General features: G+C 44.7%; 1 protein-coding gene across 1 annotated transcript in view; it reads right to left on the bottom strand.

Annotated features, from left to right (window-relative positions):
• Positions 1–5,198, bottom strand: part of GRIN2D (glutamate ionotropic receptor NMDA type subunit 2D) — a 70,279-nt gene extending 65,081 nt beyond the window's left edge. The window contains 2 exon segments of the mRNA XM_033962397.1: positions 2,422–3,014; positions 4,821–5,198. Coding sequence (XP_033818288.1) covers positions 2,422–3,014; positions 4,821–5,198 — 971 coding nt within the window.
• Between the last annotated feature and the right edge of the window lie 19,764 nt (positions 5,199–24,962).

The raw sequence follows: 24,962 nt of genomic DNA, 5'->3' as shown, positions 1-24,962 counted from the left end.
TAGGGCCTGATTGGCCCAGGTGGCTCAAACCCCACCCACAGGTGGGGACTGAGGCGCCTGGACCAACCGGAATAGGCCCAGTGGCCTTAGGCCCCTCCTGCCCAATCTTAATTGGCGGGGGGGGGGGAGGGGGGTTCAGGGTGCTGCGAGGCAAGAGGGCTTGAGCTCCCTCTTGCCCCGATCTTAGTCAGGGGATCAGGGAGTCGCCGGGCCAGGAAGGCTTGGGCTCTCTCCTGGCCTGATCGATTTAGAAGTTCAGGGAATCGCCGGGGCAAGAGGGCTTGGGCTCCCTCTTGCCCTGATCTTAGTCAGGGGTTGGGTAGTCGCCAGGCTAGGAGGGCTTGGGCTCCCTCCTGGCCCGATCATTGTCGGGCAGGGGGGAGGGGTGGATCACAGCAGGAGAGCCCAAGTGCCGCGTTTGGCGGCACTTGGTGGTACTTGGGCAGGGGAGATGAGGCATCTCTCCTGCCCCGATGGTTGCGGTGGGGGGTGGGTAGGTTGCCGGGCCACAGAGCTGATCATGCCAGCCGCCATCAGCTCAGCGGCCCCTTTTTCAGCTCTTATACCTGTTTTGACTTGGTCTAAGTCAAAACGTATTAGTGCCGACTAGGAAGCCTGCCTAAAGTTTTGGTTATACCTGCTGCACGCCTAGGTCTAGGTCGGCCCACCTCCCGCCCTTTCCCCTCCTCTAAAAACGCCTCTTTTCGCTCTATGCGTTTAGAAGCAGGGGAAAGGTCTAAGCTGGTTTTATATACGTCTTAAAACCAGCTTTGATTATAGGTACTTGAACGATCAGGCTTTTTGATCATCCAAGTACCCATTTAGACCACTTTTTAGATGTTTGGGTTTTTTTTATTATGAGCCCCTTAGTCTGTAATATACGATGAATTATGCGAGCTGATTTAAACTTAATTCGCCTCTCAACTGATAACCAATGAAGATTTTTATACGCCAATGCAGCACTTTCATATCTTTTTAGATCAAAAATTAATCTAACCACAGTATTCTGGAGGAACTGTAATTTTTTGATGTTAAGTTCAAATATAAAGAATTACAGTAATCAAATTGAGGTAACCTATAGGAACTGAATGTAACTCACCTTGAGCTACCAGAGAAAAAAGGGTATGAGTTAAAGACAGAAATTCCTTCCCTTCCCCTACTGCATTTATCTCTCAACAGGATCCTGAAGAGGTGTCTAGAGTCTATATAACTACAAGAGACTCAGAGAATCTACCCAAGGAGAGAGAGCTGAAGACTGAGGAAAAACTCAGAGAGTCTATCCAAAGAGTGAGCTGAAGAATAAGGAGAAACTCAGCAGGTCTACCCAACGAGAGTCAAGAAGTCTACCCAAGGAAACAGCTGAAGAGTATGGGAAGAGTCAGGGAATCTACCTAACAAGAGAAATGGGAGCCTGAAGGGAGAGTCAGGGGGTCTGCAGGGTGAACAGGTTGGGGCCTGAGGTCTGGCTTTACCTATATTAGCTAGGAAACAGGAGAGGGAAAGAGATACTCTGAAGACCCAAGAGGAGAGGAGAAGGCTGGGGTGGTAGTCCAGCCACTGGCCTGCAAGAAACTTGTGGAGTGAATAGAAACCAAAGATGGTAAGGAGCATTGTTTTGATTTTCCATAACTAGCACCTGTCTTAGTGCAGAGAACTTGCCTGAGATGGATTTAGAGAATGACCTGTTGTACGTATTTTACTAATAAAAAAAAGTCCCTGTTGAGTTTGACTTTGTATCCATTGAGTGATACTGGGGACACAAGTTCAAAGGTCATCCCAACAGTAGGGTCTTCAAAGCTCATACTTCCATCATCCAACAAGGCTTGGAATGTTATAGGTACATACACATGCCCTGTACATGTACCCTGTACAAATAATAATAATAGCTTTATTTATATCCTGTCATACCTTTTCAGTTTAAAATGGTGTACAACAAGATGTGCTGTAAGGACAGCAAGGTTACATCAGTTAGATTTGGGAAGGGGTAGAAGACAGTTGAGTAAACGGAGTGGTAATGGATAGGAGGAAGGAGCATAGACGAGGTAAGAGATGAGCAGAATTGAAGGATCATGCATAACCCCATATGAAGACATGAAGTGGCAGTTTGAACCCCAACAACCGTACTGGGCAGGCTGGACGGACCATTTTTTTCTTTATCTGTTGCTATCTATTATACTGCTATGCTCTACTCATGGAACTACTTTAGACTCTGCTCAACTGGTTTCCCAGGGCTACAGCGAAATTTAGCTGCTTGGTGCTGAGCAATTTTCACCCTGGGGGATCCAGCCAGACAGATCCTTTTGAGAAACACATTCAGAGTAATTTGCAGGGAAACTGAAGCCACAAGTCCCAGCGTGAAATGGGCAGACCTGGAAACAACAGTGCTCATTGCTATTGCCTGGCAATTAAAACTGTTCTTACCTGTGCAGATTCTCATTCAGGTGTGTCAGGTTGGGGGCCCGGCAGTCATTGTTAAACTCGGGGATGAAGCCATAGTCTTTAAAGAGGGCCTCAGCCCCCGTGGCAATGATCGCCACACCATTCTGGACACGTCGGTGCAGATCATCCTTCCATCCAGCCGAAAGCACTGTGAACAGTCCCACCGGCAGGTTCTCAGGCATGTAATCCGTGCTGCCTAGGTTGGTCCCCACCATGAACCAGATGTACCCAGGCCCGGTCAGGCCAGCCTCACGGGCGGCCCGGAAGACACTGTCGGCCTCCTCTCGAGAACAGTAGAGGAGACGGACCTGGGCGGTAACCTCGCGTAGCTGGCGCTTAAGCCGTACCCCGTCAGGGTCCTCAGTGAGGTTGAGGGTCAGCACACCACGGTGCTCCCAGCCAATGAAACTGCCCTCCGTGATCAACTCGATGTACTCCACAAAGTCCTCGTGGCCTGGGAAGAGGGTGGTGATCACTGCGAAGGCTGTCCAGTCGTACTCCTCCAGGACCTCAAAGATGACCTGCAGCTGCTGCTCTGTGGAGGACCCCAGCTGGAGGAAGATAGAACCCTTCTCCTGCAGAAGGTGGAGACAAGGAGAGGGAAAAATGAGAAAGGAGTGGAGGGAACAAGAGGTGGAGGGGACAAAGGCAAGGGAAAAGGTAGAAGTAAGCAGAAAGAGAGAGAAACTATTTTATTTATCAACCTTGATACTTCCAGTCTTTCAGGAGGTCTGTGGCATGTGTATGTAAAGGCAGGGGGCGGTTAAACTCAGGTGGCCTCCCCTCCCTTGCTGAATCTGGAAATTAGAGGTGGGTCCCTGAGGGGTGCAGAGAAAAGAGAACATATAGGGAAGATATTCAGCTGGTGGCAATCATGCCTGGGCCATGTTCAGGTCCCAGTATGACTTATTTGGGTTCATATACTGTCAGCTGGCATTTAAGCGGATAAGTTGTAATAATCAGGTTAAGTTAAAGCAGCCAAAGACAGGACTGCTATTCATGTGGTCCCGTTGGACCAATATACTTAACTGGTTAAGTGCTAAATATCACCACTTACCAGTTAAATGCACTCCCAGACCACCAACACAATATCCAAGTTTCGGCTTTAGCGGTTAGAAGGGAAATTCAGCGGCACTATTTGAGTAATTGCCAGTGGATCTTCCCTCAGGGCCCACTCAGCACCAGTTAACCAGGCAAGGAGTCTCTCAGCAGATTAACTGGATTTGTATATTAACCCCGTGAAATCAGAGGATAAATATTCGCCTGCAACGCCAGTGGCAAAATATCAAGGGAGCAAAACTAGTACAGTCACAGCAAAAGAACAGGGAGAAAGTGAGAGAGAAGACCATAAGTTAAAAGAAAAACTGTAACACCATCTCTCTTCCCGATGCAACAATGCAGAGACAACCAACCTGCAGCTTTACCCCTCGCTCCCTTTTAATTGAGGATCTTTTGTGCCCTTCCCAGACTCTACCCCTCACTCCCCCACCACTGAGGATCCTCTGTGGCCATCCTAGGCTTTACCCCTCACTCCCCCACCACTGAGGATCCTCTGTGCCCCTCCCAGGCTTTATACCTCTCTTCCCCACCACTGAGGATCCTCTGTGCCCATCCCAGGCTTTAATCCTCTCTTCCCCACCACTGAGGATCCTCTGTGTCCATCCTAGGCTTTAACTCTCTCTTCCTCACCACTGAGGATCCTCTGTGGCCATCCTAGGCTTTACCCTTCACTCCCCTACCACTGAGGATCCTCTGTGCCCATTCTAGGCTCTACCCCTCACTCCCCAACCACTGAGGATCCTCTGTGCCCATCCTAGGCTTTACCCTTCACCCCACTCCACTGAGGATCCTCTGTGCCCATCCTAGGCTTTAACCCTCACTCCCCCACCTCTGAGGATCCTTTCAGGGGCATTTTGTGAATATGTGTCCCTGAGTATGATGGGAATGGGGTCAGAACTGAGTGGTCACCTCATATGGTGCCCTTAAGCCTGGTGAATGATGGGGGAGGAAAAGGGAATGAAATGGGGGAGGGGAGCTGGAAAGGGAAAGGGAAGTGATAACAGGAGATGGACAGAAGATAAAGAAGGGAGAAATTGAAAAAGGCTGGGGAGAGATGGAGAAGAGGAGGAGGAAGAAAACACTATGAAGAAAGGGAGGATAGAGATTTGGAAAGATCAATGAAGTTGATGGGAGGGAGGAACAATGAAAAAGAAATAGAGGACCAAGGGAGAGAGGCAAAGAGAGCCAACCTCAAATGGAAATGATGACTCATTAAGAGCTTTTCCATGGAGCTCTGCGTACATCTACCTTCAAATGTCAAAGGACTTTCTGCAATGTGTTCTGATCCATCTACCTTTTCTCACCTACCCCTCCCCCCTCACCTTGGGGGTCAATACGATGGCCGAGCCGCCCTTGATACCGATGATAGGCATGGAGGTCTGGGCCGAGATGAAGTCCAAGATCTGAGCCACAGACTCAGTACGGGTGTCGTCCTCGAAGACCACGCCGTGGATACGCAGGCTGGAGAGCACGTCGCAGATCTGCACGATCAGGTTGCGAGGGTTGGTATCGTTCAGCAGCACAGAGATCGGGTGGACCTCCATGGGGAAGTGGCGGAAGGTATCTGGGGAAAAGCGGACGCTTTCCGGAGGGTAGGAGTCACCGCTGAAGACCACAGCCACGTTGAGGGAGCGGGGGCCGTCCTCTCGGCGCACAGGCACGAAGGGGCTGGCGCATCCCAGAGCCAGGAGAAAGAGCATCCTAGCTGCGGAGGCAGAAGCGGAGGTCACGCGAGGGCGTAGGCTCATCTCGGAGGGTCTGGGCACTCGCTCTGCAGTGAGTTAGGAGGAGAGAGAGAGGGAAAGGGATGAAGGAGAAGAGGAAAGGGCAGAGACAGAGAACATAAGGACTGCCATACTGGCTCAACCCAAAGAACCATCTAGTCCAGTCTTACGAGACAAGAACATGGCAGAGCCCCAAAATTAAGCAAACATTCCAAATTATCAACCCCCCAGAGATAAGCAGTGGCTTCCCAACCTCCAGGAACATATCCAAACATGTCTGAAACCCAGCTATACTAACTGGCAGCAATTCAATAAACTGGCACCTCATTTTAGGTGCTATGGAAGGGCGCTTGGCGCCAATTCTGTAATAGCTTAAGGACACACCTAAGCCATTACAGAATATTAGCGCAAGACTGCAATGGCGTGTCAAAAGTTAGGTGCACTTACTTATAACAGGTCAATGGATGCCCTAAGTAGACACCTAAGTTCACCATGCAACATGCGTGACTGGCAGTATTCTGTAAGTGTGGTGATGCCCATGTGTACGCAGCTGATGTTTGTGCGCTAAGCAAATTAGGCAAACTTCTAATACGAGGGTAGTTTGAAAAGTTTTGGTAAAAAAGCAAGTTAAACAACATAGTCTCCATCGAGGGCCTAGTGTGTATCAATCACCGACCAGAATCACGTCTATTTTTTGTACTGACAGCTTAAATGTAGGCCAGCATTTTACAGGCCTGCTTTTAAGGCGTCTGACTTGCGCCTACGGACACCTAAGGCCACTTCCGGTATAGGCCACACCTTTACCGGCTTTAGGCGTCCGCAGACAGGACTAGGCGCTTCCGTAGGCATCATTTGCCGCATCTGTTAAAACTTTTAAAAGTGCATCCTGATTGGTAAGTTAGACGGCAGTAGGATGCTTACCTCCGCGTACAATCGGGAAGCTGTTGTGAGAACCAGGCCCTTAGTCCGGCGAGTTTCCAGTTTTTTTTCATTCCATCGGAAAAATAGGCTTTGTCAAACTCTGCAAAATATTTATTGATGGCATTGATGATGTAATGGAGGGTGGTGCTATCGCGTGGAAATTTACCAAACTTTTGAAACCACCCTCATACACAAAGGTGTGTAACTTCAAATTCTAGGGCATTGATCTTGCACTTACAAGGCTGTCTTTATTTATTTTTTATAATTTATATTCTGCATATCCTACAATTCTATGCGGATTACAAATTATTCAGGTACTCAGGCTTTTTTCCCTAACTGTCCCGGTGGGCTCACACTCTGTATACAGTCTCTTCCTCTGTAAACCGCTCTGAATTGCTTGTGGTATTGCGGTATATAAAAATAAAGTTATTATTATTATTATCTAATGTACCTGGGGCAATGGGGATTAAGTGACTTGCCCAGGGTCACAAGGAGCAGTGTGAGATTTGAACCCACAACTAGAGAATGACACGGTAACAAAATTCATCACCGTCCCCGTCCCCGCGGATAACCGCGGAAAACCATCTTCATGTCATTCTTTAAGGAGAGAGGGAAGAATCAGAGTATAATTGGGCACAACCACTGCCCCGCAAGCTTTGCTTTGAAGAATGCTGGTGTAGAAGGACCGAGGTTGAAACAGACACTACAGAATGACAGTCTCTGGTATCCAGAGCAGATATTGTGATGTCATAATGCCTCATTCCACCAGTGCCTAAGAGCCAATCACATCAGTGATGTCACAATGGCTTCATTATCCTTGGCTCACATAAGAATCAGAGTATGAATGGCTACAACCACTGACCCGCAAGCTTTGCTTTGAAGAATGCTGGTGTAGAAGGACCGAGGTTGAAATAGACACTAAAAAATGACATGGGATTATTTCCCGCGGTTATCCGCGGGGATGGGAACGGTGATGAATTTTGTCACCGTGTCATTCTCTACCCACAACCTCAGGGTGCCGAGGCTGTAGCTCTAGCCACTGCACCACACACTCCCACGCCACTGATATTCAGCAACACTTAACCACAGACCCCTAAACTCAGTAGGCAGTCTGTGGACAGAGCTGGCACTTAACCACCGAAGTTAACCAGACAAATCAGACCGCATAAAATACAGTGATTTCTTCATGCGGTTCACCTTAAGCAGCTAAGTGATGAATTTGAGCAGCCAACGTACAACCAGATATTTAGTTATAGTGCCCAGCTTTGAATATTAAGGAATATATCCAATGGTCGGCAAAACGCCAACTACCAGCAGCTGAATGTCAGGCCCTGCAAGTATATAAACCAGGTGCTTATAGAAATGTCTCTTCTAGTTTTGCCACATCCTCTGGCAGCAAGTGAAAAAATATTTTTAAATGTGCTCCTTAGGGGGGAATTCATCAAGCAGCGTTCGGTCATTAAGGTGCAATAATTGGCCCTTACCATGACGTAAACGGCCCCAAAGCTGCTTTTCCAAATAGAGCCTGTTCATATTTAAGTTGTCATGTATTACGAAGTAATGTGATGCAAAATACAGAAATGCACGTTTTGCACTAAGCAAATCCCCTAACGTGACTTCGGTGATACACTGCAAGTCGCATTATTTTACCATCTGGGAGCATCAAATGGCCTGATGCTCCTGGGCTGCAGACCCGAGTTCCCTCCCAATGTATGACGCCCCCACCACCACCACCACCACCACCATCTTACATATCATTGATGGTCCAAGGGGAGCTCCTGGGCCACAGAAATAAGGTGGCTTACAGTTATTCCTGTAATATGGGATTCAGCAACCTGAAGTACCAGGAAACCACAGGTTGCTGAATTCCACGGGGCGTCAATGTGCGGTAAAGAAACTTAAAACATGATGGCAGATAAAGGCCAAATGGCCCATCCAGTCTGCCCATCTGCAGTAACCATTATCTCTTCCTCTCTCTAAGAGATCCCACGTGCCTATCCTAGGTTTTCTTGAATTCAGACACAGTCTCTGTCTCCACCACCTCTTCCGGGAGACTGTTCCACGCATCTCCCACCCTTTCTGTAAAAAAAGTATTTCCTTAGATTAGTCCTGAGCCTATCACCTCCTAACTTTATCATTGCAGTTTCCTTTCAAATGAAAGAGGCTCGACTCATGTGCATTTACACCACGTGGGTATTTAAATGTCTCTATCACATCTCCTCTCTCCTGCCTTTCCTCTAAAGTATATAGATTGAGATCTTTAAGTCTATCCCCATACGCCTTATGACGAAGACCACGCACCATTTTAGTAGCCTTCCTCTGGACCGACTCCATCCTTTTTATATCTTTTTTTGAAGGTGCGGCCTCCAGAATTGTACACAATATTCTAAATGAGGTCTTACCAGAGTCTTATACAGGGGCATCAATACTCCTTTTTCCTACTGGCCATACCTCTTCCTATGCACCCTAGCATCCTTCTAGCTTTCGCCAACACCTTTTCAACCTGTTTGGCCACCTTAAAATCATCACATACAATCTCATCCAAGTCCTGCTCTTCTGTCATGTACATAAGTTCTTCACCCCCTAAACTGTACCGTTCCTTCGGGTTTTTGCAGCCCAAATGCATGACCTTGCATTTCGTAGCATTAAATTTTAGCTGCCAAATTTCAGTCCATTCTTCAAGCTTCGCCAGGTCTTTCTTCATGTCATTCACACCATCCAGGGTATCTATTCTATTGCAAATTTTGGTATCGCCTGCAAATAGGCAAATCTTACCCAACAACCCTTCAGCAATATCATTTATAAAAATGTTAAAAAGAACAGGCCAAGAACAGAACCTTGAGACATAAGAACATAAGCAATGCCTCTGCTGGGTCAGACCTGAGGTCCATCATGCCCAGCAGTCCGCTCACGCGGCGGCCCAACAGGTCCAGGACCTGTGCAGTAATCCTCTATTTATACCCCTCTATCCCCTTTTCCAGCAGGAAATTGTCCAATCCTTTCTTAAACCCCTGTACTGTACTCTGCCCTATTACTCCCTCTGGAAGCGCATTCCAGGTGTCCACCACTCGTTGGGTAAAGAAGAACTTCCTAGCATTCGTTTTAAATCTGTCCCCTTTCAACTTTTCCAAGTGTCCTCTTGTTCTTTTATTTTTCGAAAGTTTGAAGAATCTGTCCTTCTCTACTCTCTCTATGCCCTTCATGATCTTATAAGTCTCTATCATATCCCCTCTAAGTCTCCTCTTCTCCAGGGAAAAGAGACCCAGTTTCTCCAATCTCTCAGCGTATGAGAGGTTTTCCATCCCTTTTATCAAGCGTGTCGCTCTCCTCTGAACCCTCTCGAGTAACGCCATATCCTTCCTAAGGTACGGAGACCAATATTGGACGCAGTATTCCAGATGCGGGCGCACCATCGCCCGATACAATGGCAGGATAACTTCTTTTGTCCTTGTTGTAATACCCTTCTTGATTATGCCTAGCATTCTATTTGCTTTCTTAGCGGCTGTTGCGCACTGTGCCGTCGGCTTCATTGTCATGTCCACCATTACCCCCAAGTCCCTTTCTTGGTTGCTCTTATTCAATAATATCCCTCCCATCGTATAGTTGTACCTCGGGTTTCTGTTTCCAACATGCAATACTTTACATTTCTCAACGTTGAACTTCATCTGCCATCTCGCCGCCCATTCCCCCAATTTGTTCAAGTCCCTTTGCAATTCTTCGCATTCCTCTTTAGTCCCAGCTCCACTAAATAGTTTTGTATCGTCCGCAAATTTTATTATCTCACACTTCGTGCCTGTTTCTAGATCATTTAGATCACACCACTGGTAACATCCCTTTCCTCAGAGCAATCTCCATTAACCACTACCCTCTGTTGTCTTCCACTCAACCAATTCTTGACCTAGCCCGTCACTTTGGGGCCCATCCCAAGAGCACTCAGTTTATTTATTTTTGGTCTTAAGAAGTATGATCATGTCAGTCCTTTTTACGCTAGACTGCAATGGCTGCCATTTGAGGCCAGAGTGTTTTTTAAGTTTGGGTGCATTTGTTAAAAGGTACTTTTTGGATTATTACCCTTTTATTTGGTACCCTATTAGAAATTGTCTTATTTGACAAAATGTGCTAGAAATTCCGGTATGTTCATCTTCCCTACACCAATGGCCTGTCGTTATAAGACTTTTTTGGACAGGACATTGGAATATCAGGCAGGGAAGATGAACTCCTGGATGGGTCCGTTGATTGTTCAAGCACATTCATATTTAACATTCATTAAAAACTTACCTATTTGATGAACAAGAATGTAGAATGTAGATCTGAGTAATATTTTAGATGGGGGTTTTATATTTCTGTCTACTATATTAATTGACATGTATTAATGATTGTATGTAGAAGTTTGTTTTGAAATTGTATTTTTCGGCTGACTTGTTTCAGTTTTTCTGCTGTGAACCGCCTAGAACTGTTGGTGGGGCGGTATACATGAAAATAAATTATTATTAATATTATTATTTATTAGACGTCTGTGTGGAACACTGTCAAAGGCTCTGTTAAAATCTAAATAGCGCAGTTCCTTTACCCAATTCTCTGGTCACCCAGTCAAGGAAATTGATCAGATTTGTCTGACAAGACCTCCCTGTGGTGAATCCATGTTGCCTCTGAAACTTCACCATTCTCTGTTTTAAGAGCATTTCCATGAATTTGCATACCACAGAAGTCAGACTTACTGGCCTGTAATTCCCTACGTTTTCCTTCCACTTTTGTGTAGAAGGACCATATCTGCACTTCTCCAGTCCTCCGTTACTACTCCTGACTCTAGAGAAGCATTGAAAAGGTCAGTCAGCAGATCTACCAGAACTTCCTTCAGCACCCTCAGATGTACACCATCCGGCCCCATCGCTTTGTCTAGCTTTAATTTAGCTAGCTCCTCACGAACACAATCCTCTGAAAATCGATCAGGGTCTACCACACCTCCATCCCTTCTTTGAGTGTCCCCCTGGTCATTGTACTTTTTGAAAAAGTGAAAAATCAATTCAATTTTACTTGTTCTACACCACTCAGAAATTTGTAGACTTCAATCACATCTCCCTCTCAGCCGTCTCTTTTTCAAGCTGAAGAGCTCTAACCTCTTTAGTCTTTCCTCATTCGAAAGGAGTTCCATTCCCATTATCATCCTGGTCGCTCTTTTAACCTTTTCTAATTCCATGATATCTTTTTGAGACATGGCGACCAGAACTGTGCGGAATACTCAAAGTAAGGTCGCAACATGGAGCAATAAAGAGGCATTATAACATTCTTACTCCCTCTTTTACAAAGATGCGCTAAGCTTTTTTAGCACTCGCTAAACGCTGATGCGTGCATGTTATCCTGTGGATGCGTTTGCGGTTAGTGCACGCATTGATTTAGTGCACGCTAAATCCGCACTAAAACGCTTAGCGCGCTTTAGTCTTGTTTACCATCCCTTTTCTAATCATTCCTAGTATCCTGTTTGCTTTTTTGGCTGCCACCACCCACTGCACAAAACATTTCAATGTATTCTCTACAATAACACCTAGATTTTTCCCGCATGAAGACGCTTAGAGGGTCATTTTTCAGCACATAAAACTCTTGTATTATGCACATACTTGGGATTTTTTGAAATTACCCCACAGGTCATGCATTTAAAGTTACTTACAGAGCCAAGTCCGCAACCCCTGTGACCTTGGTTGGAATATGGCAGAGCCACACATCATGCTTATTCTTCATAAAATACACACAGCCACTATGTTGAAGCCACACACGTCAACGTCTACGTTGAAGCCACACACGTCTACGCCCTTTCCTCCACTTCACCCTGGTATTTTGCAAAGACATCTGGGCATCTTTGCATCGTTTTAAAATAATTGAAAAATGGGCATCTGCTTACCTTCTTAACTTGGGCAACCTTTTATAAAATAACCCTCCTGGAGGCAATTAGAGGGCTCTTGACTGAAGCCTGTTCTCTAAAGGAAGGTCCATTTTCCTTCTTAGGTTAGTTTGAGAATATTCTTCTTTCCTGTTTGAAGGATCCTCAAGCCACTCTAGGTGATGCCCCTCTTTCCTGGTTGAGGAGCTTCCAGGAATATCCCTTCAAATACTAATGACACTGGAAATCATGATTTTATGAGGAAAATTTATGAGGAAATAAGAGGCTGACCAAATCAGGAATGTCCCTTTAAATACTAATGATCCAAATATTTATGAGGAAATTAGAGGCTGACCAAATCATGCTTTCAATTTCAGATTCGGCACTGGAGGTGGCCTGAAATTCAGATTCGAGGTTTGGCATTTTCACATGAAACTGAAACTCCTCCACCCTCTACTGCAGTCGCTGCTGCACACAGCCTCCCTTCCTCCTAACTCCTCCTTCCCCAGACCCATCCATCAGCCAACTCCCCCCCCCAAAAAAAAACCTTTCTCAGGCGCCCCAGTGAACTAGTGGTCTAACCAGGGCAAGACTCACAGTCAGTCTCGCCCTGGTCATCTCCACTGCCAAAATGGTTACCATAAATTTCAGCAGCAGCCATCTTGGGCCTGGAGCCAGTATAGGCAGAGTTCAGTCGGGCTCTAAGAATATCCTGGACTGCGAAATATCCTGGACTCTTGTAATAACATAGTAACATAGTAGATGACGGCAGATAAAGACCCGAATGGTCCATCCAGTCTGCCCAACCTGATTCAATTTAAATTTTTAAATTTTTTCTTCTTAGCTATTTTTGGGCAAGAATCCAAAGCTTTACCCGGTACTGTGCTTGGGTTCCAACTGCTGAAATCTCTGTTAAGACATACTCCAGCCCATCTACACCCTCCCAGCCATTGAAGCCCTCCCCAGCCCATCCTCCACCAAATGGCCATATACAGACATAAACAGTGCAAGTCTGCCCAGTACTGGCCTTAGTTCAATATTTAATCTTATTTTCTGATTCTAGACCCTTTGTGTAATATCATATACTCTGGATGCTCTAAATTAGTATTCAAAAAATTACAGTCTAAAATATAGATATGAGATGAATATATTCAGCTCATAAATCTGACAAAATGGCACCATTTTTTTCTGCGATTACACTGGTTACCGATAGAGACCAGAGTGACATTTAATTTACACATGATAATGTTTAAGATAATACATGGTATTGGCCACCTCCTATAGTAGATCTTAATTAACTAACTCACAGACGGCAACAGATAAAGTTGCATTTTGCAGCTGTTAATCAGATTAGATCTCGGAGCTGATTAAAATCTTTTCCTTACCAGGAGGCTATGGTATAGAACTCTCTCTCCTCTTTAATTACATGGCTTAAAAAAAAAACCTATTTCTTGTTTAGAAGAGTGAAGATGGTATTGTTTCATAAATATTTGAGGTCTAGAAATTGAATGTATGCTATGCTTTGCTTTATTTTTGACTTGGCTGTGTTGATAGCTATGTTTTAATGTAATTTTCTGGATTGTCTCTGCGTGCTTGTTATCCTCAGAGAACCACGTAGGTTACTGCAGGCTACAAGAACCAAGATGTAATGTTTTAGGCGGTAAGGTGCAAGACCTTATGCCAGCCATAGAGATGGTGGACCTTTACGACAAGTTTATAGACCGCATCGTGTAATTTGAGATCTGAGAATGGTACATAAGAATGGTACGGCCGCATCTGGAGTACTGTGTCCAGTACTGGTCACCGTACCTCAAGAAAGACATGGCGGTACTTGAGGGAGTACAAAGAAGAGCAACTAAACTGATAAAGGGAATGGAAAATCTCCCATACACCGAAAGATTGAAGCAGTTGGGACTTTTCTCCCTGGAGAAGCGAAGACTTAGAGGAGACATGATAGAAACCTTCAAGATCCTGAAGGGCATAGAAAAAGTAGACAGGGACAGATTTTTCAAATTAAGGGGCACCACAAGTACAAGGGGGCACTCGGAGAAATTGAAAGGGGACAGGTTTAGAACAAACGCTAGGAAGTTCTTTTTCACTCAGAGGGTGGTGGATACATGGAACGCGCTTCCAGAGGCTGTTGTAGACAAGAAAACCTTAAATGGTTTCAAAGAAGGTTTGGATAGATTCCTAGAAGAAAAAGGGATTGAGGGGTATAGATAGGTATAGACCATTGCTCAGGCAATGGGCCTGATGGGCCGCCGCGGGAGCGGACCGCTGGGCAGGATGGACCTATGGTCTGCCTCAGCGGAGGCAACTTCTTATGTTCTTATGATAGCTAGGTAGCTTTCCGTACCAGTTGTAAACACAATTCATTATGAAGAAACATAAGAACATAAGAGTTGCCATAATGGGACAGACCAAAAGGTCCCCTGAGCTCTCTCTTCTCCAAGCTGAAGAGCCCTAGCCGCTTTAGCCTTTCCTCATAGGGAATTCGTCCCATCCTTTTTATCATTTTTATCGCCCTTCTCTGTACCTTTAGTACTTCTGCTATATCTTTTTTTTTTAGATGCGGCAACCAGAATTGCACAGTATTGAAGGTGTTGCCGCTCCATGGAGCAATATAAGGATATTATAACATTTTCAACTTTGTTTTCCGTTCCTTTCCTGATAAGAACATAACATAAGAACATAAGAACATAAGAAATGCCTCTGCTGGGTCAGACCCGAGGTCCATCGTGCCCAGCAGTCCGCTCACGCGGCGGCCCAACAGGTCCAGGACCTGTGCAGTAATCTTCTATCTATACCCCTCTATCCCCATTTCCAGTAGGAATTTGTCCAATCCTTTCTTGAACCCCAATACCGTACTCTGCCTTATAACGTCCTCTGGAAGCGCATTCCAGGTGTCCACCACACGTTGGGTAAAGAAGAACTTCCTAGCATTTGTTTTGAATCTGTCCCCTTTCAACTTTTCCGAATGCCCTCTTGTTCTCTTATTTTTCGAAAGTTCGAAGAATCTGTCCCTCTCTACTCTCTCTATGCCCTTCATGATCTTGTAAGTCTCTATCATATCCCCTCTAAGTCTCCTCTTCTCCAGGGAAAAGAGACCCAGCTTCTCCAATCTCTCAGAATATGACAGGTTTTCCATACCTATTATCAGACGTGTTGCTCTTCTTTGAACCCTCTCGACTAATGCCATATCCTTCTTAAGATACGGCGACCAATATTGGACGCAGTACTCCAAATGCGGGCGCACCATCGCCCGATACAACGGCAGGATAACTTCTTTCGTTCTGGCTGTAATACCCTTTTTGATTATACCAAGCATTCTATTCGCTCTCTTAGCGGCCGCTGCACACTGTGCTGACGGCTTCATTGTCATATCCACCATTACCCCCAAGTCCCTTTCCTGGGTACTCTTATTCAATAACATCCCTCCCATTGTATAGTTGTACCTCGAGTTTCTGCTCCCCACATGTAATACTTTACATTTTTCAATGTTGAACTTCATCTGCCATTTCGCCGCCCATTCTTCTAATTTGTTCAAGTCCCTTTGCAACTTTTCGCAGTCCTCTGTAGTCCGAGCTCCATTAAATAGTTTGGTGTCGTCCGCAAATTCTATTTGCTTTCTTAGCTGCCGCCACACACCGAGCTGAGGGCTTCAACATGTCCTTCTCCATTGCAGGTCCAATATTGTGGAAAAAATCTCAGGACATAGTCATTTTTTAACTACTTTGCAACCATTTAAGGGAATTCTAGGCTTTTATGAAAGGCGCCAGCGTTCACATGCCATTTGAGCTTGAAAAGATAAAGGGGACGGAACTTGATATACAGTATACCCCCGCGAAGTTACGGTTCTTCCCTCCGCAATTACAATTAGAAAAATATCCTCCATTCGCCTCTTCCACATCCCAGGACCCTGCCATGCGCATCCTCCGGCCCTGCTACATCACCGATCCGCTCTGCCTGACTTGCGATCCGAGCAGCGATCCAGGCCTAGGTCGGAGCCGCAAGCGCCACCACCCGCATTGGCACTCGCAGCAGCAGCCGCCGCCCCTGCAGCCCTCTCCCGCCTCTGATCCCCGCTCCTCTTTCGCATCAAATAATCACGGTTTTTCACAATTTGCAGTCACTCCAAGAACGTAATCCCCGCAAATTTCAGGGGAGTACTGTACTGCATTTTCTGTGTGGTATACACAATCAAAGCAGTTTACATATTTTAGACAGGTACTTACAGCCAGATTCTATTAACAGCACCAAAAAAATCTGCGCCAATGAAGGAGCCAGCCAATGCGATTCAACAAAATATAGTCGCACTTTATAGAGTCGTGCTGAGTGACGCTTAAGTGATCCTAGTGTGCTTATGTTGTTTAGGTGTGACTAGGTGTCTTTATTGCAAGCGCCGTCTGCAGAATTATACTGGATCAGGGCAACCTATGATGTCAGCATGTATCATTGACATCATCAGCATGGGGTCGTAACGTGTAGATGCCTCCAAGGAGAAGACAGCCCAATTTTGGGTTCAGACACTCCGGGCTGCTGGAACCATCTGAAAAGTAGGCTAGCTTTCACAACACCTAAAATACAGGCACCTAGGTCCTAGCTACAATCCACGCCTATTTCCATAGGTTCATGTTTTTTCTTAGGATGCCTATAAATTTACAGGTGGCCCATTACAGAACTGTAGGTGCCTATTTTTCAATTAACCCTTGTTAACATATACGTAGGATGATTGACGATGGTATAAATGTATCTGTATTAAAAACCATCTCAGAAAACGCTCTGTATTGTAATAGCATTACACAAGTTCATGTAAATCGCTCTGAATTGACTCCCCTGTCAATAGTAGTGATATAGAAGCTTTCAATAAACAATAACAGCGCTGATTGACCCTTATTATTCAATTAATGTAGGCGCCTATGTTGATAGCCGCCTATCGGTAGGCGCCGTATATAGAATCAGGCTCTTATTGTGTATCACATGGAGCTTTATTTGAATTACAACCTTTGTATCTTTCCAACTTAGTGTCATTTTATGCACCTAGGCATTTATTAAGATCACTAGTCTTTAAGCCCGTTACATTAACGGGTGCTAGAATAGATGTGTCTGTCTGTGTTTCTTTCTCTCTCTCTCTCCTTGGCCGCTGTCTGTATCCTTCTGTCTCCCCCCCCCCCTGAGCAAAGCTGTCTGTCCCCAGCACACCTCCCCCCATAGCAGCCCCCTTTCCCTCTCCCTATCTCTCCATGGCCCCTTCTGTCTCCTCCCAGCACACCCCTCCCCCCAAAGCAGCCCCCTTTCCCTCTCCCTATCCATGGCCCCTTCTGTCTCCCCCCAGCACACCCCTCCCCAAAAAACAGCCCCCTTTCCCTTTCCCCCTGGCTCCCGGTATTGATTCCCTTCTTACCCTCTCAACATCCAGGCGTCTTCTGGCCTGCTCCTCTTCACCAAAGCAGCCTGCGATCGTGGTGGCCGGCTTTAGCGAACCTCGAAGGCTGCTCTCCAACTCGGTAGCACGTTCCCTCTGACGCGATCCCGTGCGTCAGAGGGAGCGTGCTACTGAAGCTGGAGAGCGGCCTGCGAGGTTCTTTAAAGCTGGCCATGATTGCAAGCTGCTCTGAAGAGGAGGATCAGCGGCGGCAGCGGCGAGTGAGGGCGGGAGGTGACACAGCGACTCCTTCTTCTGCAGCTGGTGAACCTCAGCAGGCCGCTTTGAAGAGGAGCGGGAGGGAGGAGTCGCTGGTGTCTTCTGCACAGCACGCGCAGGCGCCGTGAGGACTGGCACAGAAGCACACCTCATGGCGCCACCGCTCACGAATTTTCAAGAGCGCATGCGCCTCTAGCATATTATTATTGATTAAATGATAATAGAGTAGCTAGACCTCATATATCAACGACTCATCTTGCCTTGACTAGAAATTGTGCATTTTTGTATCTGGTTCCAATTCTATGGAATAGTTTACCTGTAGAATTGAGAAAGGAAGAATCTTTCCTAAATTTTAAAAGGCCCATTACTTTCAACTGGCCTTTTTGCATTGATAGGACTTGAATTCAGTACTTCAACCTGCATTATTTTATTTTATGTTTTATTTAATTTTGTTTATCTTTATTTTTATTGAAGAATGTATTCAATATTTTGTATGATAGATGTATGATATTTAGTTTATTTTTTTGCTTTGCCTTTCCTATTTTTAAATGGAGTTCTTTTCATTACTTTGATTGGATTATATTGTTAACCACCTTGATCCTATTTGGCAAATTGAGCAGCATATAAAGATTTTTAATAAACATATCTGGTTACAAGGACCTGGAGTGGGAATACAATACCACAATTCTCTGCAAGGAATCTTTGGTTTACAACAAGAGTTAGATCAAGTTTTGACGTTACATTTATAGAGAGGCTGATGACTGTTGGGCGGAAGGGGTGAGGATGAGAAAGTGGTTATAGGAAGATGAGGCATGTCTTTAGTTTCTTCCTGAAGTCAAGGCATCTGGTGCGTTGTCTTAGTTATAGTGGCAGTTTGTGGGGAATGTGGTACTCAAAGATGGCCTCAAACATTTTCTTATGTCGTATTTTTTGAGGTGACGGGAGAGATGGTTTCAAGCATTGTGATGCACGTGAATTGAAGAAGAAATGTGGGACTTTGATATCAGATGTAAGTCCCTCTGAGGTTTCTATTTAGATCGCTTTGGGGACTATACAGGCTATCTTTAATTGGATTCTGTTGTTCACTGGCAGCCAATGCAGTTGTTCTAAGAGTAGACTTGCCTTATCATATTGATTCTTTTTGAGAATTAGTCTTGTGGCCGTGTTTTCTAGAAGTTAGAGTTAAAGAAATACACGGGGATACATTTTTTCCTTTTCCGTCCTAGCGAGTTCTTTTCCTGTCCCTGCCCCATTCCTACAAGCTCTGGCCTCATCTGCACAAGCCTCAAACACTTTAAAATTATAAGTGTTTGAGGCATGTGCGATTACAGACCGAAGGTCCATCTAGCCTAGTATCCTGTTTCTAACAGTGGCCAACCCAGGTCCAAAGTACCAGGCAGAAACCCAAAGAGTAGCAACATTCCAGACCTGAGATTGTGATGTCATAATGCCTCATTTCACCAATGCCTAAGAGCCAGCCTCAGCAGTGATGTCACAATGACTCAATTGTCCTATACATAAGAACATAAGAGCTGCCATTCTGGGACAGATCAAAGGTCCATCAAGCCCAGTATCCTGTTTCCACAGTGGCCAATTCAGGTTTGGATTAGATTTATTTTCGCAATTTCTACTATTGACATAAGTATTAAGCGGTGTACAAAAAAGATATACATACATCATAGTACAATTACATTAACATAATGCAGCAATAACAGATAAAATCATCAAACAAACTCCATTAACGAATCATAGAATCTTCAACAAAATTTTTAGTACCATAGAATTGATTAACACATGCCGTCAAAAAAATGTGTCAAACACAGGATTCCACAGAGATGGACCAATGTACGAAAATGCTCAATTTCTTGTTGAAGCGGGTTTGGCTTGACCGACACCAGGCAACTCCTTTTGAGAGGAGCGTAAAGATCTTTGTGAAAATATCTAGTTAACCTATTTGAAAGATACATAGGAGAATTTACATACCAAGCTTTAAACACCATGTACAACAATTTGAACTTAATACGTTGTCCATAGGCAACCAGGGTAGTTTATACAACACTGGAGTAATGTGATCTGATCTTCTAGTACCTGTCAAAAGTCTAGCAGTGGTATTTTGAACCAACTGCAGATGAAGTACATTAGCTTTGCTTAAGCCAAGAAAAAGAGTGTTACAGTAATTCAACCTAGATGTTATAAAAGCATGAATTAGCTTTGTAAGATTTTCCTCTTCCAAGATAGGTTTTAGTTGATGTAACATGCACAGTTGGTAAAAACTTGACTTTACGACATGATTAACTTGAAGATTAAGGTTAGATTAGAGTCACAGCAAATATGCAAGATAGTTATGTCAGCAGAAAGTCGTAACCTTGTGCCTTGAATTTCTGGAAAAGCCCTCAAAGGTTTTTGACCATGAGAGATCAACATTGCAAATGTCTTCTCAATATTGAGTACCAAATTGCGTTCATGTAGCCAATTACTTAATTGACTCAATTTGCTATTTAGATCCCTAATGGTTGTTTCCTGATCATCTAAAAAAAAAGAAAAAAGCCAAAACAATAATTGGATGTCATCTGAAAAGAGATGAAAATTGATTTGGTGGTACATAAACTAATAAAATAGTGATACCCAGTATATCTGAAGAAATCAATAAACATTCAATAGGCAAAATTTCTTTCATATTTTTCCTGTAAATATGATAACATCTTTTAAAAATGAAGGCAAGACCGCCTCCTTTCTTAAGCTCATGAAACTGAGTTATACAATTATAACCAGAAGGACAAATCTGAACAGGAGAAATAGTATCACCTTTGGGAAACCAAATTTCGGTCAAAGTAATAAAACCCAAATTTTTATGTAAAATCCAATCATGCAATTGACATTTTTGGTAGTTAATTGCCCAAATATTATGGTATGAAGGCCTGTTTTAATATAGGTGGTAAGAGTCAAAGTACCTGGCAGAAACACAATAGTAGCAATATTCCATGTGGAATCCTCAAAGAGTAACAACCTTCCATGTAGAATCCCCAAAGAACTGCCACATTCCATGCTACCGATCTCAGGGCAAGCGTTGGCTTCCCCTAGGTCTATCACAAAAGCAGACTAATAAGGTTTTCCTCTATTTGCCTTCCTCTGCACTTGTCCATATTAAATTTCACCTACATTTCCAGTCTGGCAAGGCTCTTCTGCCGTTCATCACAGCCTGTGTGTGTATTAACCACCGTGAATAATTTTAGATAGATTGTGAGCCCACCGGGACAGCTAGGGAAAATGCTTGAGTACCTGATTGTAAAACCGCTTAGATAACCTTGATAGGCGGTATATAAAATCCTAATAAAAACTTGTGCCATCTCCATATTTGATCCCATCATTCATTGCTTCCTTTTCAGACTATTAATGAACATGGTAAAACACAACAGCACTGTTCCCAGCACAGACCCCTGAGGTGCTTCTCTCATGACCCATTTACATTGAGAAAACTGATCGTTGGTCAAAAATTTGATGTCACAATGGCTTGATTGTCCTATACTTGGCTCACATAAGAACATAAGAGCTGCTGTAATGGGACAGACCAAAGGTCCATCAAGCCCAATATCCTGTTTCTAACAGTAGCCAACCCAGGTCCCAAGTACCTGGCAGAAACCCAAAGAGTAGCAACATTCCAGAGCTGAGATTGTGATGTCATAATGCCTCATTCCACCAATACCTAAAAGCCAACCTCATTGGTGATGTCACAATAATTGGCTTACATAAGATAATAAGAGCTGCAGTACTGGGAAAGACTGAAGGTTTCCAGTAGTTGCCAACCCAGGTCACAAGTATCTGGCAAAATCCCAAAACAGTAAAATGGATTTTATGCTACTTATCCTAGGAATAAGTAGTGGGGTTTTCCCAAGTCTAGCCCAACACTCCCAAGTTCTCGCTTCAAAGATACCCTGTATTGTCTTAACTCTCTATCAGTGGTGAATTAACCTAGAGGTTAGAGAGATGGGATGCCCCTACCAATATTTTGTCCAATAAAATATTAGCAATTAGACAGCTTGGGGGCAGGGCCACAGAGGATTCTCCTACCTCTCCTCTGCTCTGCTCCTGATGTTATGAGAACCAGAAAGACCAGGGCACAATGCGCGGCAGCGGCAAAGAAAGCAAACAGAATGTTAGGCATGATAAAGAAAGGAATCACGAGTAGATCGGAGAAAGTCATAATGCCGCTTTATAGAGCAATGGTCAGACCACACTTGGAATACTGTGTCCAACATTGGTCTCCCAACCTAAAGAAGGATATAAAACTGCTGGAGAGGGTGCAGAGATGAGCAACGAAGCTAATAAGAGGTATGGAGAACTTGGAATATGAGGAACGACTCAAGAAACTGGGACTGTTCTCCCTTGAGAAGAGGAGGCTGCGAGGGGACATGATCGAGATGTTCAAAATGCTGAAAGGCATCGATAAAATAGAGCAGGAAAATAAATTATTTACATTGTCCAACGCGACACGGACAAGAGGACATGGTTTGAAGCTAAGGGGGGACAAGTCCAGGACAAATGTCAGGAAGTTCTGCTTTACACAGCGAGTGGTAGACGCCTGGAATGCTCTCCCAAAGGAGGTTATGAAGGAATCCACTGTGCTAGGATTCAAAGGCAAATTAGATGCACATCTCCTTACGAGAGGCATAGAGGGATATGGGTGACTAAAACTACATCAGGTGTATACCTGACTGGGCCTCCGCGTGTGCGGATCGCCGGACTCGATGGACCATGGGTCTGATCCGGAGATGGCAGTTCTTATGTTCTTATGTTGGCTGAAATCCTGCTTCAACTGATGATACAAAACCATAGCGGTTGCCTTGAGAGACTACGAAGCGTTTTTTGCACGACTGTTTTTAGCGGGCGATTATTTGACCTTTCTCCACCAAACACCGTGCTTTATTTTATTCAACTATCAGTTGTTTTGTCCCCTGAAGAAGGCAGTTTATACTGCCGACACCAGGATCCTTGTTGGGACCATTAGATTGTCATACTGGCATCGTAAGCTTGTCACACCTGGATTAATAAAGCTTGTTTTGGTTTGATTGGACATCTGTCTTGCCTTTCTCCAGCATTTTTTTTCTACTGATGCGCCATGTGACCTCGGGCAATGAACCCTTCATTACCCCAGATATAACTTAGCCCGCAAGCCCCTTAGGGCAGGAAAATGCCTGATGCACCTTTGTCGTAACTTGCTTTAAAGATCAGTCATTTTAAAATGTTCATTCTTAGGTCCCTCCATCACAGAGCATAGTTTCCTTTACCCCTTGCTTCCTCTGCACCCCCTCCAATCTCATTCCCTCCTCCCCCTCCTCCTCAGCTTTTGGGGGTAGATTTCCTCTTTGGCGATATTCCCCCTCCTCTCAACTCTCTTCTGGAGACGCACTGTGAATATGTATAAGATAAAATTGCAAATGTCTTCCATCAGATATAAATTTACCTCCCCTTACCCACTCCTTCCCTCTTCCTGCAAGACTGCCAGAGAAATGCTTTTATGTTTCACTGATATAGTCTATTTGTCAACATTTACTTATTTCTGATCTGAAGAAGAAAAAATGCATTAAGTTAGTCCAATAAAAATGGTCACCCTGAGAGAAAAATGGTATCAATTTATATTACCTCACCAAATGTAACCCCTTTAGTTTGCAGTAATTCCTCCAAAACTTGCCCCTCCAAAGACAAGAAACACTAAGGTCGCTAACCCTCCTGTGACCATTGTCTGACGAGAGAGAATATGTGACCTTGAACCTGGAAGGGAAAGAGAGATATGCACACAGGCTTGAATCCAATCGGGTAATTGCATCTCATAGCTGGCGCCGTCTTCTCCCTCCCTGCTGTCTCACACCTGATATCACTAAGATGCATTTTATCATGTCTGCTGGGAAAGGCTTGCAAAGAGCACAAGGCACCGGGGTTGCATTTTCTCCAAATCCAGAGAAGCCTGGGGCCTGCAAGACCCGGAGTTTGTTACTCAACCTGAAAGGATGGCTGACCAGGCTCAGTCATCTCAGAGAAGACACTCTAGTCCTGGTTTTATCCCCTTCCCTTCCTCTTCCTCCCCCTTCCATACGGATCTGCAATACTGTTTTACTTGAGGAGAAACTGGAATTCAGAGACCCGGAGTGGAATGGAGAAGTAGTATGTTGACTGAAGCAGCCTGTCATTAAAAACAAAGAGCCAGTCAGAGACACTGGGGTAGAGAGCTGCTCGGGAATGGGGATTGTGGGAATCCCGCAGAATCAGCAGGATTCCCGCGGGTATGGAAGAAGGTAGTCAAAACCTCTGGTGATTACAGAATGAGGCTTGGCACGTACAGAGAGAGGCAGCTGGAGTGCATTCATTGGTTAAACAGTGAATACCATCCAAAAAAGCAAGGGAAGATGTTAGGTCTGTGAGCAAGTAAAGAAAAGCGTCGACTCCTGCAGGTACAGGTGGGAATGAAGGAGATTAATTGTGGGGATGGAATGGATCTTAATAGGCGGAGATGGGTGAAATTTCTGTCCCTGTGCAACTCTCCACACTGGGGTCCTGTCCCACATTTATCTTATGCTCTCTTGCACAAACTACTAATAAAATCCGTGTGTCTCAGCTCTAGACTCCGGCTCTGTCACTGTCTCTGTGCGTGTGACCCTGGGATGACTCACTTTATCTCCCTGTGCTTCAACTCTGATCTCTGGTTCTGTCACTGGCTCTGACTCTTTAATCATGGTGTAACTTGACCGAGTCTCTCCTTGACCATCCCAAAGACCAGCTGATGAATGCTGGACCACCAGTAGAAAGATGAAACAACTCTTGAAGTAGGAGAAATGTAAAATATATTTAGAAATAGAATCCAAAAACAGAACGATTTGGCCAGGAAAGAGAGATCATCCGGAAAGAGCCAAACAAAGGAAAAAAGAAAAGGAATAAAAGAGATCACCATGAAAGACAGAGAACAAAGCGGGTGATGAAAGAGCTGAGAGAGAGAGGTGGAAAACGACAGATGTTGTGCAGTGAAATAAGAACCTACAAGCAATTCTAGATGATTCTGATCAAGAGGTTGTGTCCATGTGCTGGCGCCAAGCTACAGAAGTGAAACACAGTCCGTGTTTCAGCTATTTTAGCCTTCCTCAAGGGGTCCCAGACGCAGGGTATTGGATAATAATCAGTACTATTCTGGATGAAATCTCCTAAAATACACATCCCCCTCCATATTCACGGGGGTTAGGGGAAAAGCTGGCCTACAAATACAAAAAAATTGTGAAAAACTTTAAGGCCGACTCTGACCCATCCCCGCCTC

Source organism: Geotrypetes seraphini, chromosome 10 (genome assembly GCF_902459505.1).
Source record: "Geotrypetes seraphini chromosome 10, aGeoSer1.1, whole genome shotgun sequence".
Classification (NCBI taxonomy): domain Eukaryota; kingdom Metazoa; phylum Chordata; class Amphibia; order Gymnophiona; family Dermophiidae; genus Geotrypetes; species Geotrypetes seraphini.
Note: the sequence above shows the minus strand (reverse complement) of the source record. Positions and strands in the feature narration are given on the sequence as shown.